Raw genomic sequence first — 25,937 nt, 5'->3', positions numbered from 1 at the left:
ACATCCTTTCTGGTTTTCAAGTTATTGAATGGGTCACTTAGAGCCATAGCTTGCTCAAAATCAAACTAAGTTTGTGCACCAAAAGTAAATTGCTTACGTTCCTCTTTCATATTCGATTAAATCAATATGGCAAGAAAGTGTTGCACTGAAGCAGATCATTCCATACCGTCAAAAAAATGATATGACTCAAAGCGACAACTCTGAACTTCGATATTGCACTTTACTACACTCCCATAAACAAACAAAACAAACAAACAAACAAAAAACCACCCTACCCAAATTTCCTCATGTTTTAAATCAACAACAAGAACAGGAACCTGACAGAAAACACTGTTCAACATACAAAAGCACTACACTAAAAATACCCAGTTTCCAATGAGTCTGAACAAAAGCAATAGATCCAAACATCCCCTAACTTTGGTACAATTCAGATCCAGAGCTGGACTTTGTGGCTGCCCCCCTTGTCTGGGTTGAAATAAAATCCAAACATACTCAAACTTTGAAAAAAATGAAACTATCAAGCTCTGCAGTTTAGTCCATCTGTAAATAACTACTATCCTGTCTCTTTAAGAACAATTCTTAAAGCCCACCTTTACCACGATACCCCATCCCAAAAAAGAAAGGGTGGTCCAGTGTTTAAGGTACTAACCTTAGACTCAGAAGATAGGGTTGCATTCCTTCTGCTGCCCCAGACTTCCTGTGACATGTTGGGCAAATCACTTAGGGTGTCTGCACAGCAGCTAGATGTAATTTCCAGCTGAGGTAGACATACATGCATTAGCTCTGTTTGAGTTAGCACAAAAAAAGTGCCAGTGGCAGCTCGGGCTAGCCACCCAAATATGTGCCAAAGCGCAATTCAATGGGCGCAACTGTAGTTGGGTGACTAGCTTGTGGCCATGGGGGCACACTATTTTTTTAGGCACTAGCTCAAGCTGAGCTAGGGCCTGTATGTCTACCAAACTGGGAATTACACTTTCCAAATGCTTTGTAAATGTACCCTTAGTCTCTGTGTACCTCAGCTTCCCATCTGTGAAATGGGGGTGTACAGTATTTCACTACCTCACAGGGGTGTTGTGAGGTTAAAGCATTAAAGATTGTGAGGCTTTCAGAAATTATAGGAATGGAGCCAAATAAGTACTTTAGCAGCTAATTACCATTGCTAATCTGCCTAATTATAATGAATAGGCAGTTGGCCTGTAAAGGATTCATTAATACACTTTTTAAAAAACTGCAGATAGCATGTTCAGCCTTGTGTTCTGTTCTTATTACTGCCACCAATGTCTTTCCCCTACTTGGTTGTTGCATAAGACAAGGGAGAATCTGTCTCAATCCAGCAGAATCTTTCACAATGGAAAAAAAATAAACTTCAGTCAGTGTATGTCTAGCAAATTTGCAGAGATCTGTTTCCTGCAGCTTTAGACAAACATTCTGTGTGTGGCAGGTCCACTGAATTGAGTCCTAAGCTGCTATTTGTTGTTCCATATTTAGGGCAGTCTTCAAGCTTGGGCCCATCGCAGGGCATTTGACTACTCTTTTTTTTAAATTATTCCTGGAGTATGTTCTACATCCCACATAAAAAGGCCTACAGCAAAGTCATAATGGTTGTGACAGATATAGCAACCACTTGCAAGATCTTTAGGGTCCACTGTTTTAAATGAATGGTTTATGTATGATTATGTTCTACTTCATGGGGGGGATTACCACAGCTCCTCCAGGAAATAAAAACAGCGGGTGATAATTAAAGCAAATCAATCAGGTTGTAACTCTCCCAGGGAGGTATCCTTCACTGGGAGGCTCACATATATTACTTCTGACTAAATTCTCCAGAGACCAGACAGACAAGGAAAGGACTTTTGGATAAACAGCTTGAGTTTAAGCTGACTGAGAACCTTCTTTCTGATCCAGCAAATGGACAGGACTTTCTGTCCAAGTGAGAACCCCAATCCTTGTGAAAGGGTTGGAAGGACTGGACCTACTAACATCCCCAAAGATTTATGTGACCTCTGTTAAGCATGTATATAGGAACTTTTATTTGTGTGCATGTTTGTTCTCTAAAATGCTTTTACCTAAGACTAAAAGTGCTTGCTCAGAAAAAGAGCTGTGGGGTCACTTGTAACTACCAACAACACACTGGTCATAGCCCTTGGAGAGAAAGCAAAGCAAAGCACAAGCACTTGCCTTTTAGGGATATCACAGTGCAGCTCAGGGAGCAATGCAGTCTTTAGAACCCTGGTCAGGAAGCAGAGAGACAAGTCTCCACCCAATAAAGGTGACAGCTAGGAACCAGAAACCTGTAAGTGGTTTGAGCATGGAGAAGGTGCAGTTGCCCTGAAACAGTGACAATGGCATTTTAAAACCAATTTTAATCATATTAAAAACAACAACAACAACAACAACAAAAAAACCACCATGTAGAGTTAACATTTTCTAGTGCTTTGCTAAAGGAGTTTCTGCTACACAATGTATTTTCAAAATGGTAGTTTGCATACTCTGAAAAGAAACAAATTTCAAGCTGTATAGAAACTATGAATATGTTTTTACACTTTTAAAGTGAATATATTTCATGTAAGAAACTCAATTTTAAATGTGTTATTTCCCCTATATTAATATACTCCATTGCTGTATATGAGTATCATATCTTTATGAGCTTTGTTGTACTAATTCAAATTGTCAGCAAGGTTTTTCTCTGAGTAACTGTTAGATGTCTATAAATCTTTCAGACATGCTGGTTTCCTAATGTGAATGGTAGAAAAAATTATAATCAAGTTTTTCTTTGCAGAAGTTATACAAGATGCCGAGTATAATCTGTACTAGCTTTTACTCTGAAAAGGTATGCTACTCCCTAATTCTATATAGAAAGTCTAATGGATAGGAATTGAATTCCGTCTATAAAGATGAAACAATACGATCCACATATCACATGATAAAACAGACTAAAACAGTCTCATTTATGTCTTCAAGCATCCATCCCTTTTCCAGAGTGTCTATTATACCAAGGCCAGTACTGAAGTGGGGAGGAGAACAAACCTCAGCAAAGGTCATATTGCAAAGATGGGCACTTCCTTTGTTGACAGCAACAAGCAGTCATCAGCCACCCATAAGAGGGACAGAGGGGCAGCTGCATGAATATATATGGGGAAGGCACCAAAGTATCTACTATATCCATCCTACAACCCAGCCATCCTGACTACACAGTCAGATATTTTAAGTATTTAGAGCAATCATTGAATGGGTTAACCCTGTTTATCATAGCTGAGATAGCTGCAGTCACTTCAGCTTCCTGTCCCTTCCTGTCATTATTTCCCCATTTTATATATATATATATATATATCTACTATTGTTTTCCTTTTTTTGTTGGTCACATCTTGTTCTTGTTTATCTAATGGAACAGAAATTGTCAATTATCTTTTTGATGACATCATCGTTTGTGCACTACTGCAAATCAAGGAGAACACCATGTCTAGAAATATGGCTTAACTAAAAAGATGGTTAATGTAACTCGAGTATCAAGTATTTGTGCTTTAAAGCTACACTAACTGAAAAATAATTTAAAAGCAATAGAAAATAATTTCATCTTAAAGAATATTGTTTTTTGAAAGTTAGCATTCACCTGATCAATGAGCCTTTTATTTTAGTTTCACTTTAGCATTAACTCAAGCATTGATAGATTCCTTAGATTAAATTTAAGATAAGTGCATGCCAGTGTGGCTCTATTACTGTAACTTACTACAATCTTACCTTGTCAGCTCCTGGCTGCTAATGTATGAGTTGAAGTCTTACCCAGAGACAACAATGGTATGGAGTATGCCAATGGTCAATGTCTTGGATGAGATATTCGGTCTATTGTAGCTCTTTGCTTCAGGATAACTTAAGTATATAAATGCGCAGATTGTAGTCTATTGTTAATTCGCTATTTTAATATTTTACATTTCAGGATACAACTATGTATGGTAGCCACAGCTTGATTTCAATATGTGGTAAAAGTCTTATAGTTCATGCTTACATACGTCCATATTTGTAAATTTCCTGAGGATTTTCTACATTGTTTGCTGTAATCTTCCTTGTGTTGTTCTATCACAGAGTACTAATGCTTAAGTTAACTAAGGTACCGCTATGGTTAGTGTGTGTTTTGTCATTAATATATGTGATTCCTTGATTTATCATGTCAGTATTTTCACCTTTCACATACAAAGTGGAAATGGGTGGCTATATTAGGAGTATCAGTTTTAAAGTAGGAATCTCAGTTGATTTTAATAGGAAAAAAGGGTTGAAATCAATATGGTACATTGTGACCACAACTTTTAAGCAGTTCCTAACTTTAGAATATATAGATTTATTCACAGCAAATTTAAATTAGGACATATGCCATACTTCCTCCACCGCCTTTAAATATGCAGAGTAAATCCAGGGAGAATTTCCAAAACTCGTAAAAACTGATTCTACTTCTATTGAGAAAATATTGAGTTCTTCTGCCACAGCTGAGGCCTTAATCAGAACACCATTTAATTATATATTATGCATAATAAATCCAAAATGCATATTTTACCAGAAAGCTCTATTGCACATGTTATTTATTCACAACACAAGGCCAGCTTTTGTAAATGGCAACAAATGCCATTTATATATAATACCATGTGAGTGGAAAAACTAAACAGAAGACCAGACATGACATTCTCATAATTACACTGAGCATGAAAAGAGAAGACAAATTAGAACTTGGCTCTACTGTATAAACTTGCAGAATCTTCACAGAACAGAATACAGGGAGAAACCTAATCTGTTGATTATAGCACTAAATTGTTGTAAAATTATATGTACCCAAGGTGTGGGGGGGGGGGGGGAAGAAGGGGGGAAATAACACGAGAGGATGCTGAAAACAAGAGCTATAAAATACCACACACAGTTTGATAATGCTAAAGAAAGAACAGAAAAGAAAATTAAGAGTTAAAAACCAAAGTATGGTTGTTTACTAACAGTACGGCTATAACAGTCTGGAGAGTGCTTTTTTGTGATTGTTTCTTTATTCATCTACTCTAGGAAGATATTCCATTATAAAGTAATTCCTTTAACATGCATCACACATTACAGACTGGGGGGAAAAAACCTCCTCTTTTTCACATCGATATCACCACCATACTGAGCAGTCACCAAAATACTGTCATACAGAAATTAATGCAAATAAACTGCTGGCTTACAATATCCACCATTACAACTGTTATTTGCTACTTGCAATAAATTGAAGTTATCAGGGAATATGGTGTTAGCTTTAAATCACTAGAGTGGGAAATGGCTGGATTTTAATGGAAACCACTTAATTATGGAGCCAAAAATAGTGTCTTCATGGGAAAGATAGTTGCAGCTTTAACATGTTAAGGCCCCCTTCTTCTACATCAAAATATATCCTTTCTTCCTGAGATTTGTTATATGCAGTCACCTGCCAGAGGATTTTTTTTGTTTGTCAGACAAGCCATTTTGACCAGAGATATGAGATGTTGGAGGGGGTTGTTTCTCTGTATGTTTTTTATTAAATGAGATGTTTTACAGCTTTTGGAAAGTTATTTTCTTGGAACACTGCACTTCAAACATTCAGTCTAGTAGCTCCAATTCTGTTTTATCCATTTATTCTTACCGTGAAAACATATTTTGAAGTACTCTTAAAAAAAGATGGGTGGTTAATTGAAGGATTTAAACAAGATTGAGACCAGAGAGAGGGTATAAATGCTACTATTTTTGACAGCTGAGGGAGACTATGCTTTAGCTCAGTTAACTTATGCATTGCATCTACTGCTTTTGGATCATTCAAATGGTCTCTGAGGAGGATTCCTTACACTAGCATAGAGAAATGGAAAATAAGCTTTTGGGGGAGGGAGTATGTCCTGTCTCCATAACACTGTCTCCTCCTTAGGGAGGTGGTGGAGTCTCCTTCCTTGGAGGTTTTTAAGGCCCGGCTTGACAAAGCCCTGGCTGGGATGATTTAGTTGTGAATTGGTTCTGCTTTGAGCAGGGCGTTGGACTAGATGACCTCCTGAGGTCCCTTCCAACCCTGATATTCTATGATTCTAATGCTCCCAGCTCCAGATGACCTTCTACAGATCATGAGACCAGAAATCTAAACCCAGGCTTCTTGCATAGCATTGGGAAGCCACTGGACAAACATCCCTCACTCTGAACTGCTGGATTTTGTTTTGGAAAATACTTTCCCCAGCTGTTAAAGAGCTGTGTCCTATTCCAATCAAAACTAGACTTCCCTGCTGGTTAATCTCTACAACAAAATAACCCTGTTACTTTACTATGATGTTGAGCAAGACTACCTAAACCATAGCTTGCTGGTTAATGTTACTCACCAAACCACCTGAAGTACACTTTCTAAAATATTATGTATTCCTTTGAGAAGGGAGAGTAAAGAAAAAAAACGTGTGTCCTCCCTCCAATGATAAGAAAAAAATAAAATAAAAAAAAAGTCTGATCACCAATATTCAAAATTGCCATAAGAGAAGATTCTCTGAAAATTGGTTAGAGAATCCAGTCACCAGTGGGAGAGTATTTTAAAGCAGCTCTTCTAATTCAATGCTTTATTTCACCTTTCATGGTATGATATTAAACAGGTTAATTTAAAATCCTTTAAAACAGATAAAAAGTAGAGGAGGCTGAACACTTGTACTAATCATATCAGACTTCACTGCAGAAAGTCACACACCTAACACTGTAATTTCAATAACCAAAGATTTCCTAATGGGTTCTCCTAAAGAAACAGTAGAATTTGGACTTATCTACAGCTCTGCATAGAAAGAATACACGCAGACATATTTTACCTGAAAGTGTAAAGAAGGCTGACAATCCTTGGATGCATTAACACAGAATTGAGTATCATAATAGTAGCCGTGTTAGTACTCCTCTTCTTTTTACTGAATTGAGTAGTAGCAGGGTGGTGATATTATCTCTGCGTATTGGTACTGATGAGACTAGTTTTAAGACACCAGTGCAGTTTTGGTGTCAAGTTTTTCAACATTCTGTTTAAAGTGTTAAGGAGAGTTCAGAAGAAAGCTAAAAGGATGATGAGGCCTAGAAAACATGATTTAAAATAAGAGACTACTAGAGCTCAAATTATTTAGTTTATTGACGAGAAGATTAAAAGGTGGCTTGATCCTGGTCTAAAAACAACAAACAAACTTACATAGGGAAGATACCTGATGCTACACAGCATTTTAATTTAGCAAAGACATAGTAAAATCCCATGGTTAGAAAATTAAGCTAAAATAATTGAAACTGAAATGTGGCTCACGTTTTTAATAGCAAAAGGTAATTAACCATTAGATCAGTTTATCAAGTAATATGATAGATTATCCATCACTCAAGTTTTTTAACCCAGGCTGGATGTCTTTTAAAAAGAAATGCCCCAGTTTTATTAATTATTAGCTTGAACTAAGAATTATTAGCACCCAGAAACCATTGTGTTTTACTTGTTTAGATTGGTTAGATCTATTCTCAAAGATAAGGCAGGCAAAGAAGCAAAAGGAACAGTAATATTTCAATCAGGTTTAGCTGTAGAAAGATATTTAAGAGTGATATAAAAATGGCACCCTCTCATGAACAGATTCACTTCCCAGTTGCAGAAGTGACTCTGAATACAAGTTTTAGTGATATATATTTAACAAAAAAAGCACGACTTGTTTTAGCAATACAGAGCTGTGGCAGAATGAGCTGGATTCTGTTTCTTCTCAATCAGCACTGTTAAGTAAGCTTCACTTGCAGAGCTATAATTTGCCCTCAGTTACACATGTGGCACCCCACTTAGGGTTACCATCCGTCCGGGTTTTTCAGCTTTAAATGGCCGACCGGGGGGGGGGGGGGGGATTTCTAATCAAGTAGAAATGTCTGGGATTTCCCCCTTCCCCTCATGCAGAGTGCAGCATGGCTGATTGGATGCCTGGCCTGATTGAAAGCCGCTCGCAGCCACTGGGGCGTCTAGCAGCCAGAGTCCCAGTCCCTCCCCCTCCCCCGCTCCCTCCTCCCCCACAGAGCAGCGCGGCAGTGTTTGAGTCCACCTGGAGCCTGCAGCTCTCCCTCTGCCTGGTGAGCGGGGGGGGGAGCAGGGCAGGCGGCGGGGGGGTGTAGAGGCTGCAGGGGCAGGGCAGGCAGGGGGCGCAGAGGCTGCAGGGCAAGTGGGGAACAGAGGCTGCAGGGGCGGGGGGGCGCAGAGGCTGCAGGGCAAGGAGGAGCAGGGCAGGCAGGGGGCGCAGAGGCTGCAGGGCAAGTGGGGAGCAGGGGGCACAGAGGCTGCAGGGGCGGGGGGCGCAGAGGCTGCAGGGCGAGGAGGAGCAGGGCAGGCAGGGGGTGCAGAGGCTGCAGGGGCGAGGGGGTGCAGGGGGCACAGAGGCCGCAGGGGTGGGCGGGTGCAGAGGTTGCAGGGTGAGGCGGAGCAGGGCAGGCAGGGGCATAGAGGCTGCAGGGCGAGTGGGGAGCAGGGAAGCACTTAGCAACCCCCAACCAAGATCAGAATGGGAGGGAGGAGGGGGAATGCGGGGTGCTCAGAGGAGGTGGCAGAGTTGGGGCAGGGACTTTGGGGAAGGGGTTGGAATGGGGGCAGAGAAGGGGTGGGGCCGGGGAAGGGGCGGAGTTGGGGCAGAGCCGGGGCCCATGTGGAGTGTCCTCTTTTTAAAATGTTTGAATATGGTAACCTTAACCCCACTGATAAGTTATTTACACCTATGTAATCCAATTTACCTCAGAATTACCCAGGTTTAAAAAAGAGGCCACAATCTGAAGACCATGAGGTTGTTGCTTTTTCTACCGGTGATATTTAATGAGATAAGAGAACCCAGCTTCACCTTCACATTCTAGCTGGACTTTACAAATGTGGCACTTAATTTTCCATTCCAGCACAGCCCCATAAATGGAGAAAACTGGATATGGAAATCATTGACAAGCACAGAAGCCCACTGTCATTTTTAAGAGTCATTTTTCAAACCTGAATCATTGTTTTGGCAAAACTCCTATTTACTTCCTTGGTGCACAATCAGGTCCTTGGGCTGTAAAATGACATCCAGTACTTTAGGTTAATTAAAAGAACTAGGGATGACGCTGTTGTAGTTGCTCCTTTTGAAATAAATTCTGTGTTAGACTATAAACACTTCCCCTCTGCCAAAAAAAAAAAAAAAAAAGATGGAGGAAACTAGGCCTCTGACACACCTATTATCCTTAAGGTTGCTGTTAGATCTGCAGTGACAAACATTTTCAAGAGCACATCACACATCTTTCAAATATAAATAAGTTTCAGACTTCAAAGGAAGGAATCACACAAGTGGCAGACTCTGCTTTTATAAACATTTAGAAAGTATGCCCTATGGCCGAGTAAATCTTTCACAGCTGTGTCAAATATATTTTTGACGTAAAAAATATCTGAGGACAATCAGATTGTTGGTGTCACTAGGCATAGCTACCAGGTAACTTGGGAGAGCGGAAGGCCAAAAGTGTCGATGAAACTCTTTTGCTCTGGGCCTACCTGAACCACAGTGACTCCATCTTGGGAACTCTCACCTACTTCTATGCTAACTGTTTACATGCTCTGAAGTAGGCTGAAGCAGAAATGTAATGTCAGCGTTTTAGCAGATGGCTGCAGTTTCACTCACACTAGCAGAAAGAATAGAGATAAGAAGCGAGGGAAAGGAGGGGTAGTTAGTTTGCAGGCGTCTAATCCAAGGTCGCAAAGACTGGGAAAGTCTTCTCACAAGCTTATGTAGAGTTTATTGTAACAGTTGTCTGGAAGGGAGGGGTAAGGGGAAACAGCCAGACAAAGAGATGTATGTAAACAGTTTGGAGTATAAAAGGTAAAAGTTGTTTGTATTTGTTGCACTGGATTTGAGACATGCTAGTCTCCTAGTGCCATTTCAGAGCTCTGAAATAAACTTGGCTTGCTTTCTCCCCTCGGTGTCTTTATTGGTGCCAAGCACACCGGGCGATGAACCCCCTGTTTGCCATCTCAGGCCCAGTTCTGGGCAGGCAACAAGATGAAGGATGAATAGACTGGTCAGCTTTAATCTATTAGAAAAACCCAAGGAATTAAGGAGAAACAGAGGTTCTCTCTGAGCCTAAAAAAGCAGACGGAGAAGTTGGGAGGCAATGCAACCTTGTGGATACAGCATTGGCCTGAGACTCAAGAGACCAAGGTTCTATTCCTAGCTCTGTCACTGATCTGCTAGGTGACCTCAAGCAAGTCACTGCACTTCTCTGTGGCTCCTTAGGCTGGATCTTGAAGCTAGATACATTCAGACTGGAAACAAGGCGCAATTTTTGTTTAAATAGAAGAGTGAGGGTAATCAAATCACTGAAGCAACTTACAGGGGCTCAAGGTGGACTTTCCATAACCGGCAGTTAAGTCAACATGTGAGGTTTTTCCAAATGATTCCTGTTTGCACTACAGCGTATTAGTTCAGTGAAGTCCTATATTATACAGGAGGTCAGATTAGACAATCATAATAGTTCCTTCTGGACTTAAGAGCTATGGTGTTGGCAGGCAAGCTTCTGAGCTTAGATGAACAGAAGCAACAAAGAAGTTCAGGAAGCAGTTTGTAAAGGGACTGTAGTTCCTTTTGTTTTAGGTATGGCTCTGCACCAGGTGTGAATATGGACAAGGAGGAACTACATCCGTGACTTGCCTTAGATATCCTATGTTTTCCATTCTGCCGGGAGAGATTTCTGGTGCACAAAGTGCAAGATGTGTGTGATAGTGGAGGGGAAGATACATGGCCTGGAAGCAGTGTTTTCAATACTGAACAATATCAAGAAAAGAAAAAGATTTAATTGACAACCACATTCAGAAGACTTTACCTCAGACACCACAAGAGGAAAGATCAGTGATAATGGCATATGAGAGAGAGAAAATGAATAGAAATCACACTGGTGATCTGGAACCAAGAGGGGGAAAGACAGCAAGGAGAAATTCAATCCGTCTAGAAGAACTGAATCATTATCAGGTACCCAGCGAGTCAGTTACTGAGGAAACTGTCCCCAAAAGAACGGAGCAGAAAGCTACTGGGGACATATCTGATGGATGGTCCTTGCTGTATGAAGCAAGCAGCTATAGAGAAGCTGTTCTACTATCTTAAGAAGGCAACCAGTGGTCATTGGTGACTCCATATTAAGAAGAGTGGTCAGAGAATACAGTAAGGGCCACAAGGACAAGATGGTGGTGCGCTGCATCCCCAGAGCAAAAAAATGAGACGTAAGCCCCAAGTTTGGACAGGTTTATGAAGTTGTCTGGTAAGTCTCCACTGAGGATGATCTATTGGAACCAATGATTCAGCATCACTTGAAAATACAAAGATTACAGAAGACTTCAGGGAGCTTGGAAGAGAACTGAAGAAGAGGGAAGTCCAAGTGGTAGTCTCAGACAGAGGAGGCAGAAAACGGTGGGAGCTGAATGGTTGGCTGTATGACTAGTGTGAAGCTGAAGGTTTTTGTTTTGTGGATCAAGGGCCACATTCCATAAACAGAACAGCCTGCATCTCACAGTTAGGGGTGCTAAGTCTCTGAGCTAGAGACTAGCTAGAGCAGCCAGAAGTGAACCACATAAACAGAGGAACAGGAGGGCACTAAGAAAGCAAATTCAGTACAAACTCAGCATGTCATGAGCAACTTAAACCAGTGTGACAAAGAATGTGAAGAGATTTTTCAGTTGCTTATACAGCAATGCTAGGAGTCTGGGTAACAAGCAAGTGTGACTGGAGATTCTTATGAAAAAAGAAATTTGATATAATTGGCATAACTGAAACCTGGTGGGATGGCTCACATGATTGGAGTGTGAAAATCCTCAGTTATAACCTAGTCAGAAAGCCCAGAGTGAGTAAAAGAAAAAAGTGTGGGGGTGCCACTCTATGTTAAAGACACCATTATCTGTTTTAGAATTATGGATCTCATAAGCATGGGAGGAAACACTGGTCAGGGTCTGTATAACAGACCCCCACCAACATGTTCTTCTGTAATAATTTAAAAAGCCCATTAATCCATATGCATTCAGAATTACAGATAATTTTCTAAAACAAGAGGTACTGCACCAAACATGAGATAGCTATTTTGGACTTAATTACGATACAGATGAATTAATAACTGGACTGGAAGATGGTGCTTACCAAGGGAACAGTTATGACATGATTACATTCACTATGGGCAAAGAGAGGGCAGTTGCAACCAGTAATAGATATACACCGCAGTAAGTCAACTGCTGACGCTCTCCCGTCGACTCCGCCTGCACTTCTCGCTCCGGTAGAGTACCAGAGTCTATGCGAGAGCGCTCGATTTATCAGTAGAAGCGATAAATCGATCCCTGCTGAATCGATCGCTCTGGAGGTAAATGTAGACCTGCCCTCAGTGCATGCTTGTCTGCTAGCTATAGGTGTACAGGTTATAGGCCATGGCAGCAGAGCATTTAAGGCACCCAGGGTTACAGGGCAGGCAGTAATAACCCCTCATGGGCCTGAATTGTACCCCAGAATGTGACAGCAGTGCTTACATGTCAGAGGTCTGTATTTTAAGAACAGATGGCGAAAAGTTTGATGGTGCAGAAGAGAGCCACAAAAATTATTCAAGTGCTGGAGAAAATGCTTTACAGTGAGCAGCTTAGAGAGCTCAATTTATTTAGCTTATCCAAGAAGATTCAGAAGTGACTTGATTACAGTGTATCAGTACCATCATTGGGAGAAAATACTGGGTTCTAAAAAAGCTCTCATCTAGCAGAGAAAGTCAACTTGGCTGGAAGCTGAAGTCAGAAATTCAAGTGAGAAATTAGGTAGAGGTTTTTAACAATGACTATCATTGGCTCAAGCTACCAGGGTAAGTGGTGAATTCTCCATTTCTTAAAGTCTCCAAAATCAAGACTCAACGCATTTCTTGAAGATATGAGTTAGTCAAATAAGTTACTGGGCTCAATACAGGGATAATTAGTGAGAGTTAATGATCTGTGATATACAAGGTCTAACGAGATGATCTAGTGTTCGTTCTGCTCTTAAAGTCTTTGAATGAATCAATGAAAGCTACTTAGGCTAACTGAAATGCAGGACTGGATGGGATGCTATCAAGATGCTATCAACTCCAGATCCCTGCATTGAAGCAGGACCAAGTAAACCTAGACCATCCCTGATGGGGTTTATCCAACCTGTTCTTAAAAAGCCTCCAACAACAGGGCTTCCATAACCTCCTGGGAAGCGCATTTGAGTGCTTAACTCCCCTTACAGTTAGGAAGGTTTTCCTAATATCTAATGTAAATCTCCATCGCTGCAGATTAAGCCCATTACTTCTTGTCCTGCCTTCAGTGGCCAGAGAAAAAAAATTATCTGTTCTTTTAAAAACAGCCCTTAACATATTTGAAGACTTGCAAATACTCCCTCAGTCTTTTTTCTTAAGAAAAAACACGCCCAATTTTTTCCCCCACATGTATCATGTTTTCTAAATCTTTTATATCATTTGTTGTTCTCCTCTGGACACTCTCCAATTTGTCCACATCTTTCCTACAGCATGGCACCAAAACTCCAGCTATGGCCTCACCATTGCTGAGTAAAGTGGGACAGTTGATTCCTGTGTCTTACATACAATACTCCTGTTAATACTCTCCAAAATATTAGCCTCTCTCACAACTGCATCACATTGCTGGCTCATATTTGATTGTGATTCACTATAATCCCGAGATCCTTTTCAGCAGTATTACTGCCTAGCCAATTATTCAGCCAGGGCTTACTGGATAGGAGAGAAGCTGCAGATGTGATCTAGCATTTTGTAGTTTTGCATTTGATTTTTCCTTTTTAAGTGAAGTACTTTGCACTTGTCTTTACTGAATTTCATCTTACTGCTATCAGTTTAACTCTCCAATTTGTCAAGGTCATTTTGAATTCTAATCTTGTCCTCCAAAGTGGTTGCAACCCCTCCCCTTGTTGTCATCTTCAAGTTAAGGATATTCTCCAGTTGATTAACAGAGTTATTAATGAAAATATTGGCTAGTACCAGACCCAGGCTAGTACCAGACCCAGACCTGCAGGACCCCACTAGATATGCCCTCCTATTTTGACAGCAAACCACTGATAACTATGGTTTTTGATCTTTGAGCCAACTGTGCACTGGTACACTAACTTCATCTAGACTACGTTTCGAATGTTATGTGGGATTGTGTCAAAAATCTTACTGAAAACCAAGGTATTTTATGTCTACTGCTCCCCTCCCCCATCCACTAGGTCAGTAACACTATCAAGAAAAAAACGTTATGTTGGTTTGGCATGATTTGTTCTTGACAAATACATGCTGGCTATTCCTTATAACCCTATTAACCCCTAGGAGCTTACAGACTGTTGAACAATTTGTTCCAGTATCTTTCCAGGTATCAAGGTTAGGCTGATAGATCTATAATTCCCTGGCTCCTCTTTGCCCCCCTTCCCCTTTAAAGAGAGGTGCTCTGTTTGCCCTTCTCTAGTCCTCTGGGATACATCCTGTATGGAGGTAATCACTAACAGTTCTGAGATTGCTTCAGCTAGTTCCTTAAAGGTACCCTAGAATGAATTGCATTAGGCCTTGCCAACTTGAATGCATCTAATTTATCTAAGTATTTTTATCCTGTTCTTTCCCTATTTTGACTTGCATTCATTCCCCCTTATTAATTGTTTGCCACCATTAACCTTTTTATGGAAAAAGTAAAATAGGCATTAAATACCTCAGGCTTCTCAATGTCAGTTATTGTCTCTCCTTCTCCACTAAGTAAAGGGCCTACACTTGCCTTCATCTTTCCCTTGTTTCAACGGTATTTAAAGAACCTCTTAATGACTTCTCTCTTCCTAGATGTAACTCATTTTGTGCCTTAACCATCCTGATTTTGTCCCTACATGCTTGTGGATTTTTTATTTTTTTAGTATGCTGGGCTTCAATTTCCTCACCTGTAAAATGGGAATAATGATATTTGCCTCCCTTTGTTAAGCACTTTGAGATCTATAGATGAAGAGCACAGTAAGAACAGTAGTAGTAGTAGTAATAGATACTCAATACTAGTTAGAAATATGACTGGATTTTACTACTCAGATTCATTTTAATCTATTAACTCAAGGTGAATTACAGGACAATTTCTCTTCCACCACAACTATATTCTTACAATATGAAAAAAAGTTACTGAGCTATTTTGCCCAATATACTGTAAACTGAAGAATGGTTTAAAAAATCCTCAACAACCCATTACTCTTATTGCCTCTAACAAGACATTTATATTGTGCCCATTTAGACAGATACTACTGGAAGATAGATATGCCTTCCCTAAAATTGGTACAATTCCAACCCACCATAGCTTGTGCCATCCACGTCCATTGACAAAATAAGCATTCACTGGCTATAGTCCAAAACTAAGAAAAATGTCAGTCAAATGCGTCTCACAAGGCGTCATGAAGATTTTAATCAGAATGGAATTCAACCTGGTGAATAGGAAGCAGAAGTAAAACTGACATACAAAGAGTGTGTTCATATGACATCCTCTGCCTACAGTGCCCTTTGGCAGCACAACATCTGGGACTGGAAGTAATACATTTTGTAATCCAAAAGACAAAATTAAGTGCCATATTAAGTAGCACAATAGGAAATCAATGGTCAAGAGTATATGCAGCAGCAGCCGCTTTGCTGAGACAGTAAGAATTTGGCAGGAAGTTCCGCACCCTTCCCTTTAACCAAGATATTCTCATACTTGCTCTAAAAGAGATGAGAAACACACTGAGCAATATAAAATGATGTGGTCTAAATCAGCTGTTACCACTCAAGAAAGATCTTGGAGTCATTGTGGAAACATCCACTCAATGTGCAGCAGCAGTCAAAAAAAAAAGCAAACAGAACATTGGAAATCATTAGAAAAGGGATAGATAGTAAGACCGAAAATATATTGCCTCTATATAAATCCAGGGTACCCCCACATCTTAAATACTGCATGCAGATCTTGTTGTCCTATTTCAAAAGAGATATATTGGAATCAGAAAAGTTATAGAAAAGAGCAACAAAAAAGATTAGGGATAAGGAACACGTTCCATAGGAGGAGAGATTAATAAGACTGGGACTTTTCAGCTTGCAAAAGATGACTAAGGGGGGATATGATAGAGGTCGATAAAAATCATGCCTGGTGGGGAGAAAGTATTATTTCCTCCTTCTTGTAACACAAGAACTAGGGATCACAAAAATGAAATTAATAGGCAGCAGATTTAAAACAAATAAATCTCTCTTTACACAACGCACAGTCAACGTGTGGAACTCTTTGCCAAAAAATGTTGTGAAGCCAGGACTATAAACAGAGTTCAAAAAGAGAACTAGATAAGTTCATGGAGGATAGGTCTATTGATGGTTATTAGCCAGGATGGGCAGGGATGCAAAACCATGCTCTGAAGTGTCCCTATTCTCTGTTTGCCAGAAGCTGGGAATGGGCAACAGGGGATGGATTACTTGATGATTACCTGTTCTGTTCATTCACTCTGAAGCACCTGGCATTGGCCACTATTGGAAGACAGGATACTGAGCTAGATGGACCATTGGTGTGACCCAGTATGGCCGTTCTTATGTTCTTAATAGAATCCTAGTATGAATAGGAGAAGAGGCCTATCCCCAGACTGAGAGGTTCCAGGCTATTCAGAAAATAACCAACCCCTTCAATTACACCAGGATGCAGACTGCAACTCAGATGTTTTATGTTCACACAGACTTCCTTTGCCTAAGAGATAGATAGCCACATTCTTCACTAGCTGAAGCTTTCCACCGTATCCCAAAGTAGAGCACCTTTCAATAGTTCACCTGTAATGTGATCTGTTTTGGGACATCCTAAGAACACATGGAATTGTGGCAATGGCCATATCAGAGGAAAGGTTGCAGTCTCCAGACCTACTGGATATGTTAGAAGGCACTTTGAATATCATCAGCATACAAGTGCTCCTACATACTAAAATGTAGGACTCTCTCCAGCACACTCCTGTCCAGTGGGACAGGATAGAACCCCGTCACAGGAGATCACTCAAAGAATGAATTATTTCGATCAAAACTGGAGAAAGAGGATCAGGAGTTAGAACTGACCAGAAGCTGGGGACAGACAAACAGAGAGTCTTGGCTTGTAACACCAGCCTCTCAAACATACTCAGTAAAGCTCTATTTCTTTCAGTTTTACCTGCTTGCTACATCATTTACTGTTAACGAAACAAGGAGGATAGCAATGGTCATTCATAATTGAATTCTCCCTGAAAAGAGCCTCTACCTTTCTTTGGAAGGTACTAAACAATAATTCTGACTCTCCCCAATGCGTTTACTTTTCATCTAATTTATTATAAAAACAGTATAAGGTTGTGCTGTGTCCCATATATTGTAAGTCAACCTGGCAAAATTCCACTTAAGGCAAATACATTTTTAAAGGATGAGTAAAAAAATATCAATATTAAAATCCTCACAATAGTAAGAGATAGGTAGGTGTTAAACGGATTTAGTATGCATTTTTGGTAAAGATGTTTGAATACAGTTTTGAAGTTACGAGTGCCCCCCCAAAACAGGGCTATTAGAAAGCCTTTGAATAGATCTGGTATTATGGACACCCAGCCAATCTCTGGACTATTGGCTACTTTAAGTGTGCTATTAAAAATGATGGTACACACTGGATACAAAGCAATCTGGATAGCTTGGTAAGCTGGGTGCAAGCAATATGCATTTCAGTGCAGTCAAATGTGAAGTCACACATCTAGGAAAAAGAATGCATGCTGTACTTACAGGAGGTGGCCTCTACCTTGAGAAGAGGTGACTCAAAGACTGAGGTCATGGTGGATAATCAGCTGGATAGGAGCTCCCACTGTGACTTAAAGGGCCAGTAGTATCCTTAGATGTATGAACAGGGGATAAGGAGAAAGAGTATGGAGGTTATATTACCTCTGTTGGGCACCAGTGCCACTGGAATACTGCGTACAGTTCTAGTTTCTGTAATTCAACAAGGACGTTGATAAACTGGAGAGGGTTCAGAGGAAAATTTAGAGCCATGAAAGTTATTAAAGGATTGGAAAACATGTCATAGTGAAAGAGAGGGACTTGAATCTAGTTACCTTCACAAAGAGAAGATTAAAGGGTGACTTGACAGTTTATAAGTATCTACATGGGAGTGGGGGGGGGAAAAAACCCTGATGAGCTGTTTAATCCAGCAGACAAAGGTATAACAAGATCCAATGACCGGAACTGAAGCTGGATACATTCAGAGAGGAAATAAGGCATACGTTTTTAATAGTGAGGATAATTAGCCACTGGAATAGTTTACCAAGGCTTATGGTAGATTTTCCATCAATTAGAAGATGGGATGGGTTTTAAAAAGATATCCTGTAGTTCAAACCAAATTAATTCAGGGAAGCTCAATGGTCTGTGTTATACAGGAGGTCTGACTAGTGGATCACAATGGTCTGTCCCTTCTGGCTGAGAATTTATGAATGAGTAATACCAATTGCTTGATACTAATTAATCAGTGGTGCTAGAACAATTTGTATAGTGGGGGTGCTGAAAGCCATTGAACCAAACTGAAAACCCTGTATATGATGGAAACCACTTCAAGCCACGGGGTGCAGCAGCACCCCTCATTCCAGCACCTATGGGCACTATTATGTTATTCCAAGATACTTTTAGAAACTATAATTCTAGTAGCGCCAGAAAAAAGATTCTCCCAGTATCCACATGCCTACGTGAAAGTTAAGCTGTTAGCGACAGGGTACATATCAGCGTGTGATTAAGTGTTTTTAATGCCTTCCCATTATTTTGGGGGGATTTGTTTTAAATATTTAGCTTTGTGAAAAGCATCAGGCTGACAGCACAGGAGCTTAACTTTCTTTATTTACTATCAATTACATGGCAATGGCTGTGTAAGTACCCTGATGTTATTCTATCAGTGTACATCATTTCTAATTGGCCAGCCCAGTCAATGATGGGTGACAGGGTGGTGCAGGCTCCATACCTATTACACCCTTGCAGTATTTGCTGAAGCCATCTACAACATATTTACCCATGTTTGAGATCTATGGATGCAGCACACTAAAGAAATGCAGAGTATCATCTTCAAAAGTAGCAATTAGTCCCAGGAGGGAAGTTCTTCACTGGGCATTGAACTGAGGCCACTAACACATTTCACAAAGGCAATTGAACAGCTGTCAGAAGGTAATGACTCTCAGCCATTATGTTAGTCATAACAATGAGCTACAAGTTAAAGGAACCCATTATTAATTTCCTGAGTTACCTAGCCCCTCTTCTTACACTTGCCCATTTCTAGTTTTCAGACATTGTCCTCAGAATCTTATACCTCTAATGTGATAAATATCTGAAATGTACAGATGATCTATTCTTATTGTGTATGGAACAAAGACAGTACAATTTTCCTTGATTGAATATATTAGATTTCCATCTACTGCTTGCATTGCAGCTATTGAGTATTGTTAAGGGGTTTGCTTTAACAGCTGTTGTTCAATTTCTCTTGAAAAATCTGATGATATAATGTAGCAAAGTATTTCTAAGCCAGTGACCAAAAAGGCCAATTTTAAAATGTCCAAGATTTCCCCCCCCCCCCCCCCCCACTTCCCTAATTGCACATTCAGCTAGGTCTACTCACATTCTAATTTAGGACCATATTTTAAAACATCCATGCATGCAACACTCTCTGACATCAAGGAGGAGTGTACAGTATCATTCTTAAGAAATGCAGAATGGTGCACAACCCTGTGTGATTGTTACAGGCTAGTGCTCATCAATATTAATTCTTTGATGTGACAGTTCCTCCCTCCACACACACTTCCTTTCATGGAAATCACAGTGAAGTGTGATTACTCTGAAGTTCCCAGCAGACTCCAGTTTGGGTCACAAAACATTGAACATAGCTGCTGTTTTCAGAGCAGAACAAACAGAGCAGCCACAAGTAACTCAAGAGAGACTGTCATTACCAGTCATACATAGTGCTTGTTAAAAAGAAAGCACTAGGACATCACTCAGCAACTCCCTATATATCCATGGTCATGCACTGTTTTCCAACTGAAAGCAATTCATCAAAATACCCAGTATTAAGATTGGGTTAGAAACGTTGGCATTTTACAGCAATCCACTGATTCAGTGGATTTATCTCCATTATAATTTCAGCTGTAAAGTTCTGTGCAAACTACTGCTGCCCCTCTCAGGGCTCATGAGGAAGTTTTTGAAACTATTGTTGATATCATGAAATTAACATTTTATAGCCAGGGAAATTATAAGAAACAAACCATGTTTCAGTGTAACATTAACTACCCTTTATGCCAGCTTTTATTTCTTGGTGAAATTTATTAGTGTCAACTTATTGCTTTGAACGGTATCTGTTGATGTGTGTGTGTGTGTGTGTGTATTTTCTCACTCCACATCAACACTCATAGTGTATGTTCTATTATTTATCTGATTGAACAGGGTCATTTCACAACCTTTTATTATACATTTAGTTTTAGAAATGAGATTCAAATTCTGACAACATACTGTTAAGAGAACCATTTTAATTTTTGTAACTGAGAAGGGGCTGATCTCTTTATAAGGCATGTCAACTTTATTCTTACATATTTGTTTTAAAAAGCCAGATTAGACCACCCGAACTTTAATAATTTGCCCAATGTCTTAGATGCAGAGGGGAAAATATATATATATTTAAAACTTTGTTTCTGTATCTGTATCAGGTTAATTTGCTTAACTTGTACACAGATTACCACCTTTCATAAGAAACTACAAACATTATAAAATATAAACTGATATCCTGACTACTGTTATATCTTGAGATTTTAGCATATTTTAATGTACTTGTTCTTATATCTATCAAGCCTGTCCTTCCCTCCTCCTCCTCCTCCCCCAATCATGTGCAGTTTATTATGAACATTTAAAACTTCAATTTGTACCTTAGTAAAACATTAAAATGTTTCCATTATTAGTGTATCAATACAGTAAATACTCACCTTTGAAAAACCACCAACAAGATACACCTAAGCAGGACAGTAGGCACCTGTTCAATTCACAAGCAATTGAAGAGTCATTACAAGTATCAAGTCCTGTGATCTGTATAATTATACCGTTGTTTCGCCCTTTAATATCTGTCAGACATATTTAAAAACATCTTTCCTTTTAGTTTGGAAATACTCCTACTATAATCACAGCAGAATCTTTCAGCAACTGAGGATGATTGGAAAGGCCCATTCAAAATATCCAATTACTTAGGTGAGTGCAGCAGATTGGAAAATAAAAAAAATATTCTGATTCTGCCATTATAATACTTCATTTTTGCATACAAAAAGTACCTTCATATTGAATTACATTCCTGCATAATGGCTTGTATTCAAACATTGCATAGTAGATACGCACCACAATATTGAGAAAGATACTGAATAATGTATGTATTTATGTAGTTAAAACAAAATCAGAATCCCAGTTGAGTAAATGGAATTTTGCTGTCGATTTAAAATAGGGTAAGTATTTGACCCTTCTAGATTAAGTAGCTGATTGAATCACAAAATTCAAATCCAGATTCAAGCTTCCCCAAATTTGAGTGTGTTCAGATCCAAGGTTTGGTTTTGTTCCGTTCCATCTGGAGGAGAGAACTCTGAAGTTCAAATATGGTTCTGAACTTCATAGTTAAAAGGAGTATTTGATTTGGTGTCCTTGTTTGGATCCATTACTTTTAAATTCAATAATAATTACTTCCAGACAGATCTACAAATATCTGAGAACACAGAACAACTCTCAGTGTTGTGAAAAGAAAGCCAACAAATGTCAATCAAGATGAGCTATTGGTTTTCCATATAACATGCAAGGAGATCTTACTAGGAAAGTTGAATCCTAGAGCACAGAAAAGGGATGACACCTAATGAAAGTGGCATCAATGCCATATCACGAAGAATAATATTTTAAGGACACTATCAAATTTTTTAGAAAACCATAGAAGCATCATGAATGGGCTTGTAACTGTGTATGATTTAATTTTTTTAAATGTTCTAAGAACTTTTCAGCACTTACACATGCAATACATGTATCACAAAGCAACATATGTGCAAGAGTGTAGTTAAATATAGTTTATCTAAAACACCTCAGACAATTGTTTAAATCCTCCAAGTAAAACTGACAAAAATAAAAAAAAACACAAACACACAACCACCACTAATTTCCCTCTTGCTTCATTCAAAACCTTCATTTTCCAGGTCTGAGAAACATGCAGGGAGTAAAGCTGCCGGTCATGAATAAACACACAATATCCATTCATCCTTTCTGTGTAAGCCCTATTTTTGTGTATTTAATCATATGTAAAACTAATGAGTAATTTCAACAAAATATGCATTTATTCCATACATATTGTTGCCTACAACACTTTGAATACCACAAAGCAATACATTTTATACTTTTTCTTATGGTTTATTTCAGCTGACATTCCGGAAAGCTGTGTTATAAGGAGTAAAAACCAAACTGATTATGTGCACATGCAGACGGACAGTTCTCCTTGAACTCCAGATTTTTGTAACAAAGTAGTCAGCTGTTCTACAAACCTTTATACATCTTACAGGAATTTTACAGACACTGGGAGGCAAGTCTATCCCCATAGTCTGTCTCCCAATTACCACCATTATATATAAAATAAACAAACAAACACACACCACCAATAGTGGATTTTACCATAGAAACTCACTGGGGTACAACAGTCATACCTAAACAGAATATATAGAAATATACCAACTAAACACAATGATAGCCTCTTACAAAATACAATCTGTAGGTAACTTTTACCATTATACTGAAGTATAGATATTTCAGTTTTGTAATTAACAAGTTTAAGACAAAATCAGCTTCTAATATAATATATTCAAAAGCATAAGGTCTCAGTTATGTATACCAATAATAATGCATTCTCATGGACTCTAATGCACTCACACACCATCCAAAAACAAGCTTTAACAAGAATGCATCTGATAACATATCTGTGGGAGATACCATCATTTTCAAGAGCTGTAATTATGTCCACACATTTCTAAACATATATAGCATGAGAGAAAAGACAGTTTTCAGTTAACACTCTTTAAAAAAAAAAATCACTTGAAGAAAAGAATGAGCTTCTCTAAAGGGTTACACACACAGGATTACTTTAAGCCTGGCAAATATATTTTGCCGAGATTTTTTTGTATTTGTTTGTCTATGAGCAGATTATAGTTTTATAGGCAGAGATCCCAAATGTATGTGTGGAAGTACATGTATAGTCTAAAATGCAGGCTTACAGGAATATTTAAGAAATGGCTGAAATAATCTAAGATCTTGTAAAATTTTGGGAAACAATATCTGTGTATTTGTGTACTACACTGCAGCCAGTTTCCTGGGTAGAATAACTATTTAAATGAAAAGAATAACTATGCTTTAAGAACAAGATCACAATAATCAAATATTTTACTAAGGAGCACTCAGAAAAGCCATACTTAAGAAATGCAAACACCTGATTTCTTATGTTTACTGTTTTATATACAAACTTCGTTAATAAGGCTAACAGACAATTGTCCACGATAAACACATCAAGCAAAACAAACTTGCAAATACACTTGGCTGCCCTCAGTGAATGTTAGAGTTGTTCATTTGAATCCAAGGATTGCAGTTATTTCCTCTGAACACGTTGTTTTACTTCGATATTGAAGGATAGTTTAATCAGATTGGCAATTATAATAAAATATGTATAGCTGGTTACAACACTCCCAGCCCAGATGATGTGCTTATAGATGTAGATCATTTTATAAAATCTATTTGCATGTTAATGATTTTGAAATCTGATTTGTGATCTATTAATATTGCTACAACTATAGATTATAAACATGAATAAGGAGTTAAAATTCTTAACGTCTTTGCTAAACATCTGGTTTTATATTTGTACAGTACTTGAAAGTATTTTAATGACATTTTTGCTGTAAAAAGAAAAACCATCACTACAACTTGTAACGTTTAAGTCACAAAGCTCCTGTTGTGCACGTCCATCTCTGGGTGACTCACGTAGTATCGTACATCTACGTTACAGGTGCCCCTTGCACTGTTACAAGAGATCATGATAAAAATATTTTAGAAGTCACTGAAATAAACTCCCTTACCTTCTACACCTGCTTCAATCAGCCCAAATTGTTCCAACACTTTAACAAAAAGCACAATCACGATCAAAACTGCTATCATTTCAAGCCCTTCCAAGTTCATGGTGAGAGGTCATGGTCCGACCACAGCCACTGAGGAAAGTGCTCTTCTGCCTGGCTTTGTAAAGCCATTAAACTACATTAAGAAGGCTACTGCAAGAGAAGGGGGGAGGGGGGGAGGGAGGGAGAGAATGAGAGAGAGAGAGAGAATACATCCTGTCTACACTAACAGAGGCCAGAAGTGGCAGACGGATAAACTCAGGCCTGTCAGGATTATCTGTTTGCTCGTTATCACTCTGACACAGAGAGACAGCCATGCATGAAGTAAAGTGCAGATCACCCAAGGACCCAGGAGGTCACCGAGTAAATGTCCCCTGTAAAAATGACATGCCTAGAGTGATGCTAGACATCTGGGAATATGCTGCTTCTTGTGCCAGTGCTTCTGGTACTGTAGCATTGTTGTGGATATTCAGTTGCCTAGGTAACTGAAGCTAACTAATACGTGGACTCACATTGGACACTAAGGGACAAAAAGGCCTCATATCAAAATAAGAATGGGAACATGAAAATAATCAGGATGGCTGAATTAAATCTGAATGGCTTGAAATGTGTTTCTAGAAAACTAGTACTATATAGTCTCCTGTAAATTAAATCAAATTGTAGACAGATATTGTAGCTTAAGACTGGACTTTTCAATTAGTTTCTCTTGTCAAAAAGAGAGCCTAAGGATTATGAATTCACTGCTGTACCTACCAAGTATATTTATATTTTATTCCTGGAGTGTAGAGAGAATTATTTTTGCACTTTATTTTTTTTAAAAGTACAAACCTGTTCCATTTCATCCTTTTATCTTTCTTCATGTTTAGAGCCAACTTTGTGAGATTAAAGAAATTAAAAAGGAAAAAGGTAAAGGGAGCGTGAAGAGGGGGGAGGGAAAGAGTTCACTAGCAAAGCTTTTAGTGGTTTTGTTTGTTTGTTTGTTTGTTTGTTGAGAATTAGCTATACAAAGTATTTTCCACATGGTCAGCAGCAACACAATAACAGTGTGTTAACCATGGGATAGAATTACAGTGCTTCCACAGCAAAAGATATGGTGGTGCATTTTTATTACACCTTATCATATTGGCATTGTCACATACAGTGTAGCTTAAGCATGCACATACATTAGAAAAACTTGGGGCTGTATTATAGCACCGTGGGCAACAGTGCCCGGGCCAGGGCTGCAATAAATCTAAGCCTGCAGGCTGAAATCCCAGCTCCTGATGAAGTCAATGGCAAAACTCCCATTGACTTCAGTGAGACCAGAATTTCATCCCTAGTTTAAACAGGATCAAGGATTTTTTTAACATTTTGTTGTGAAAATGGTTAAGACAGCTAAGCTGCTGTTAGCAACAGTATAAGTACTAGTATATCACCAGTGCAATTGCATTGATGATGGCAAACTATGTGACACGAGTACTAATTTTCCCTAATGTAGACAAAGCCTAATGGTTTGATGAGCACATATCACTCTATGTTATCACCTGACAAGTATTATCTGCTGGGGAAGATCTCCTCTCCACCCCCAGAATGGTAAGGAGAAAAAAAAAAATTCTGTGGAGAATCCCAAGGTACAGAGCTCCCTTTCAAAAGGGATTCACCTGAGTGCCTCACTGGTTGTCTTTCAAAAATGCTGCAAGGCTTAATAATTTTGAAAGAAATACCTTATCTTTGACTTTCTTCAAGCCATCTTTCCTTGAGTTGTTTGTACATTCTTTCCCCACCTCCCTTTTTCTCAGGGCA

The 25,937-nt window shown here is 39.1% G+C and overlaps 1 protein-coding gene across 2 annotated transcripts in view; it reads right to left on the bottom strand.

Annotated features, from left to right (window-relative positions):
* KCNIP4 (potassium voltage-gated channel interacting protein 4) overlaps window positions 1-24,309 on the bottom strand; it is a 404,115-nt gene extending 379,806 nt beyond the window's left edge. The window contains exon 1 of one of the 2 annotated variants that reach the window (XM_042855423.2): window positions 24,120-24,309. In XM_042855423.2, coding sequence (XP_042711357.1) covers window positions 24,120-24,219 — 100 coding nt within the window. In that variant the 5' untranslated portion in view covers window positions 24,220-24,309. The remainder of the gene's footprint in view (window positions 1-24,119) is intronic. The other variant, XM_005303438.5, reaches the window with a different exon arrangement.
* Window positions 24,310-25,937: the final 1,628 nt, after the last annotated feature.

The sequence above is a fragment of the Chrysemys picta genome, chromosome 5 (genome assembly GCF_011386835.1).
Source record: "Chrysemys picta bellii isolate R12L10 chromosome 5, ASM1138683v2, whole genome shotgun sequence".
Taxonomy (NCBI): domain Eukaryota; kingdom Metazoa; phylum Chordata; order Testudines; family Emydidae; genus Chrysemys; species Chrysemys picta.
Note: the sequence above shows the minus strand (reverse complement) of the source record. Positions and strands in the feature narration are given on the sequence as shown.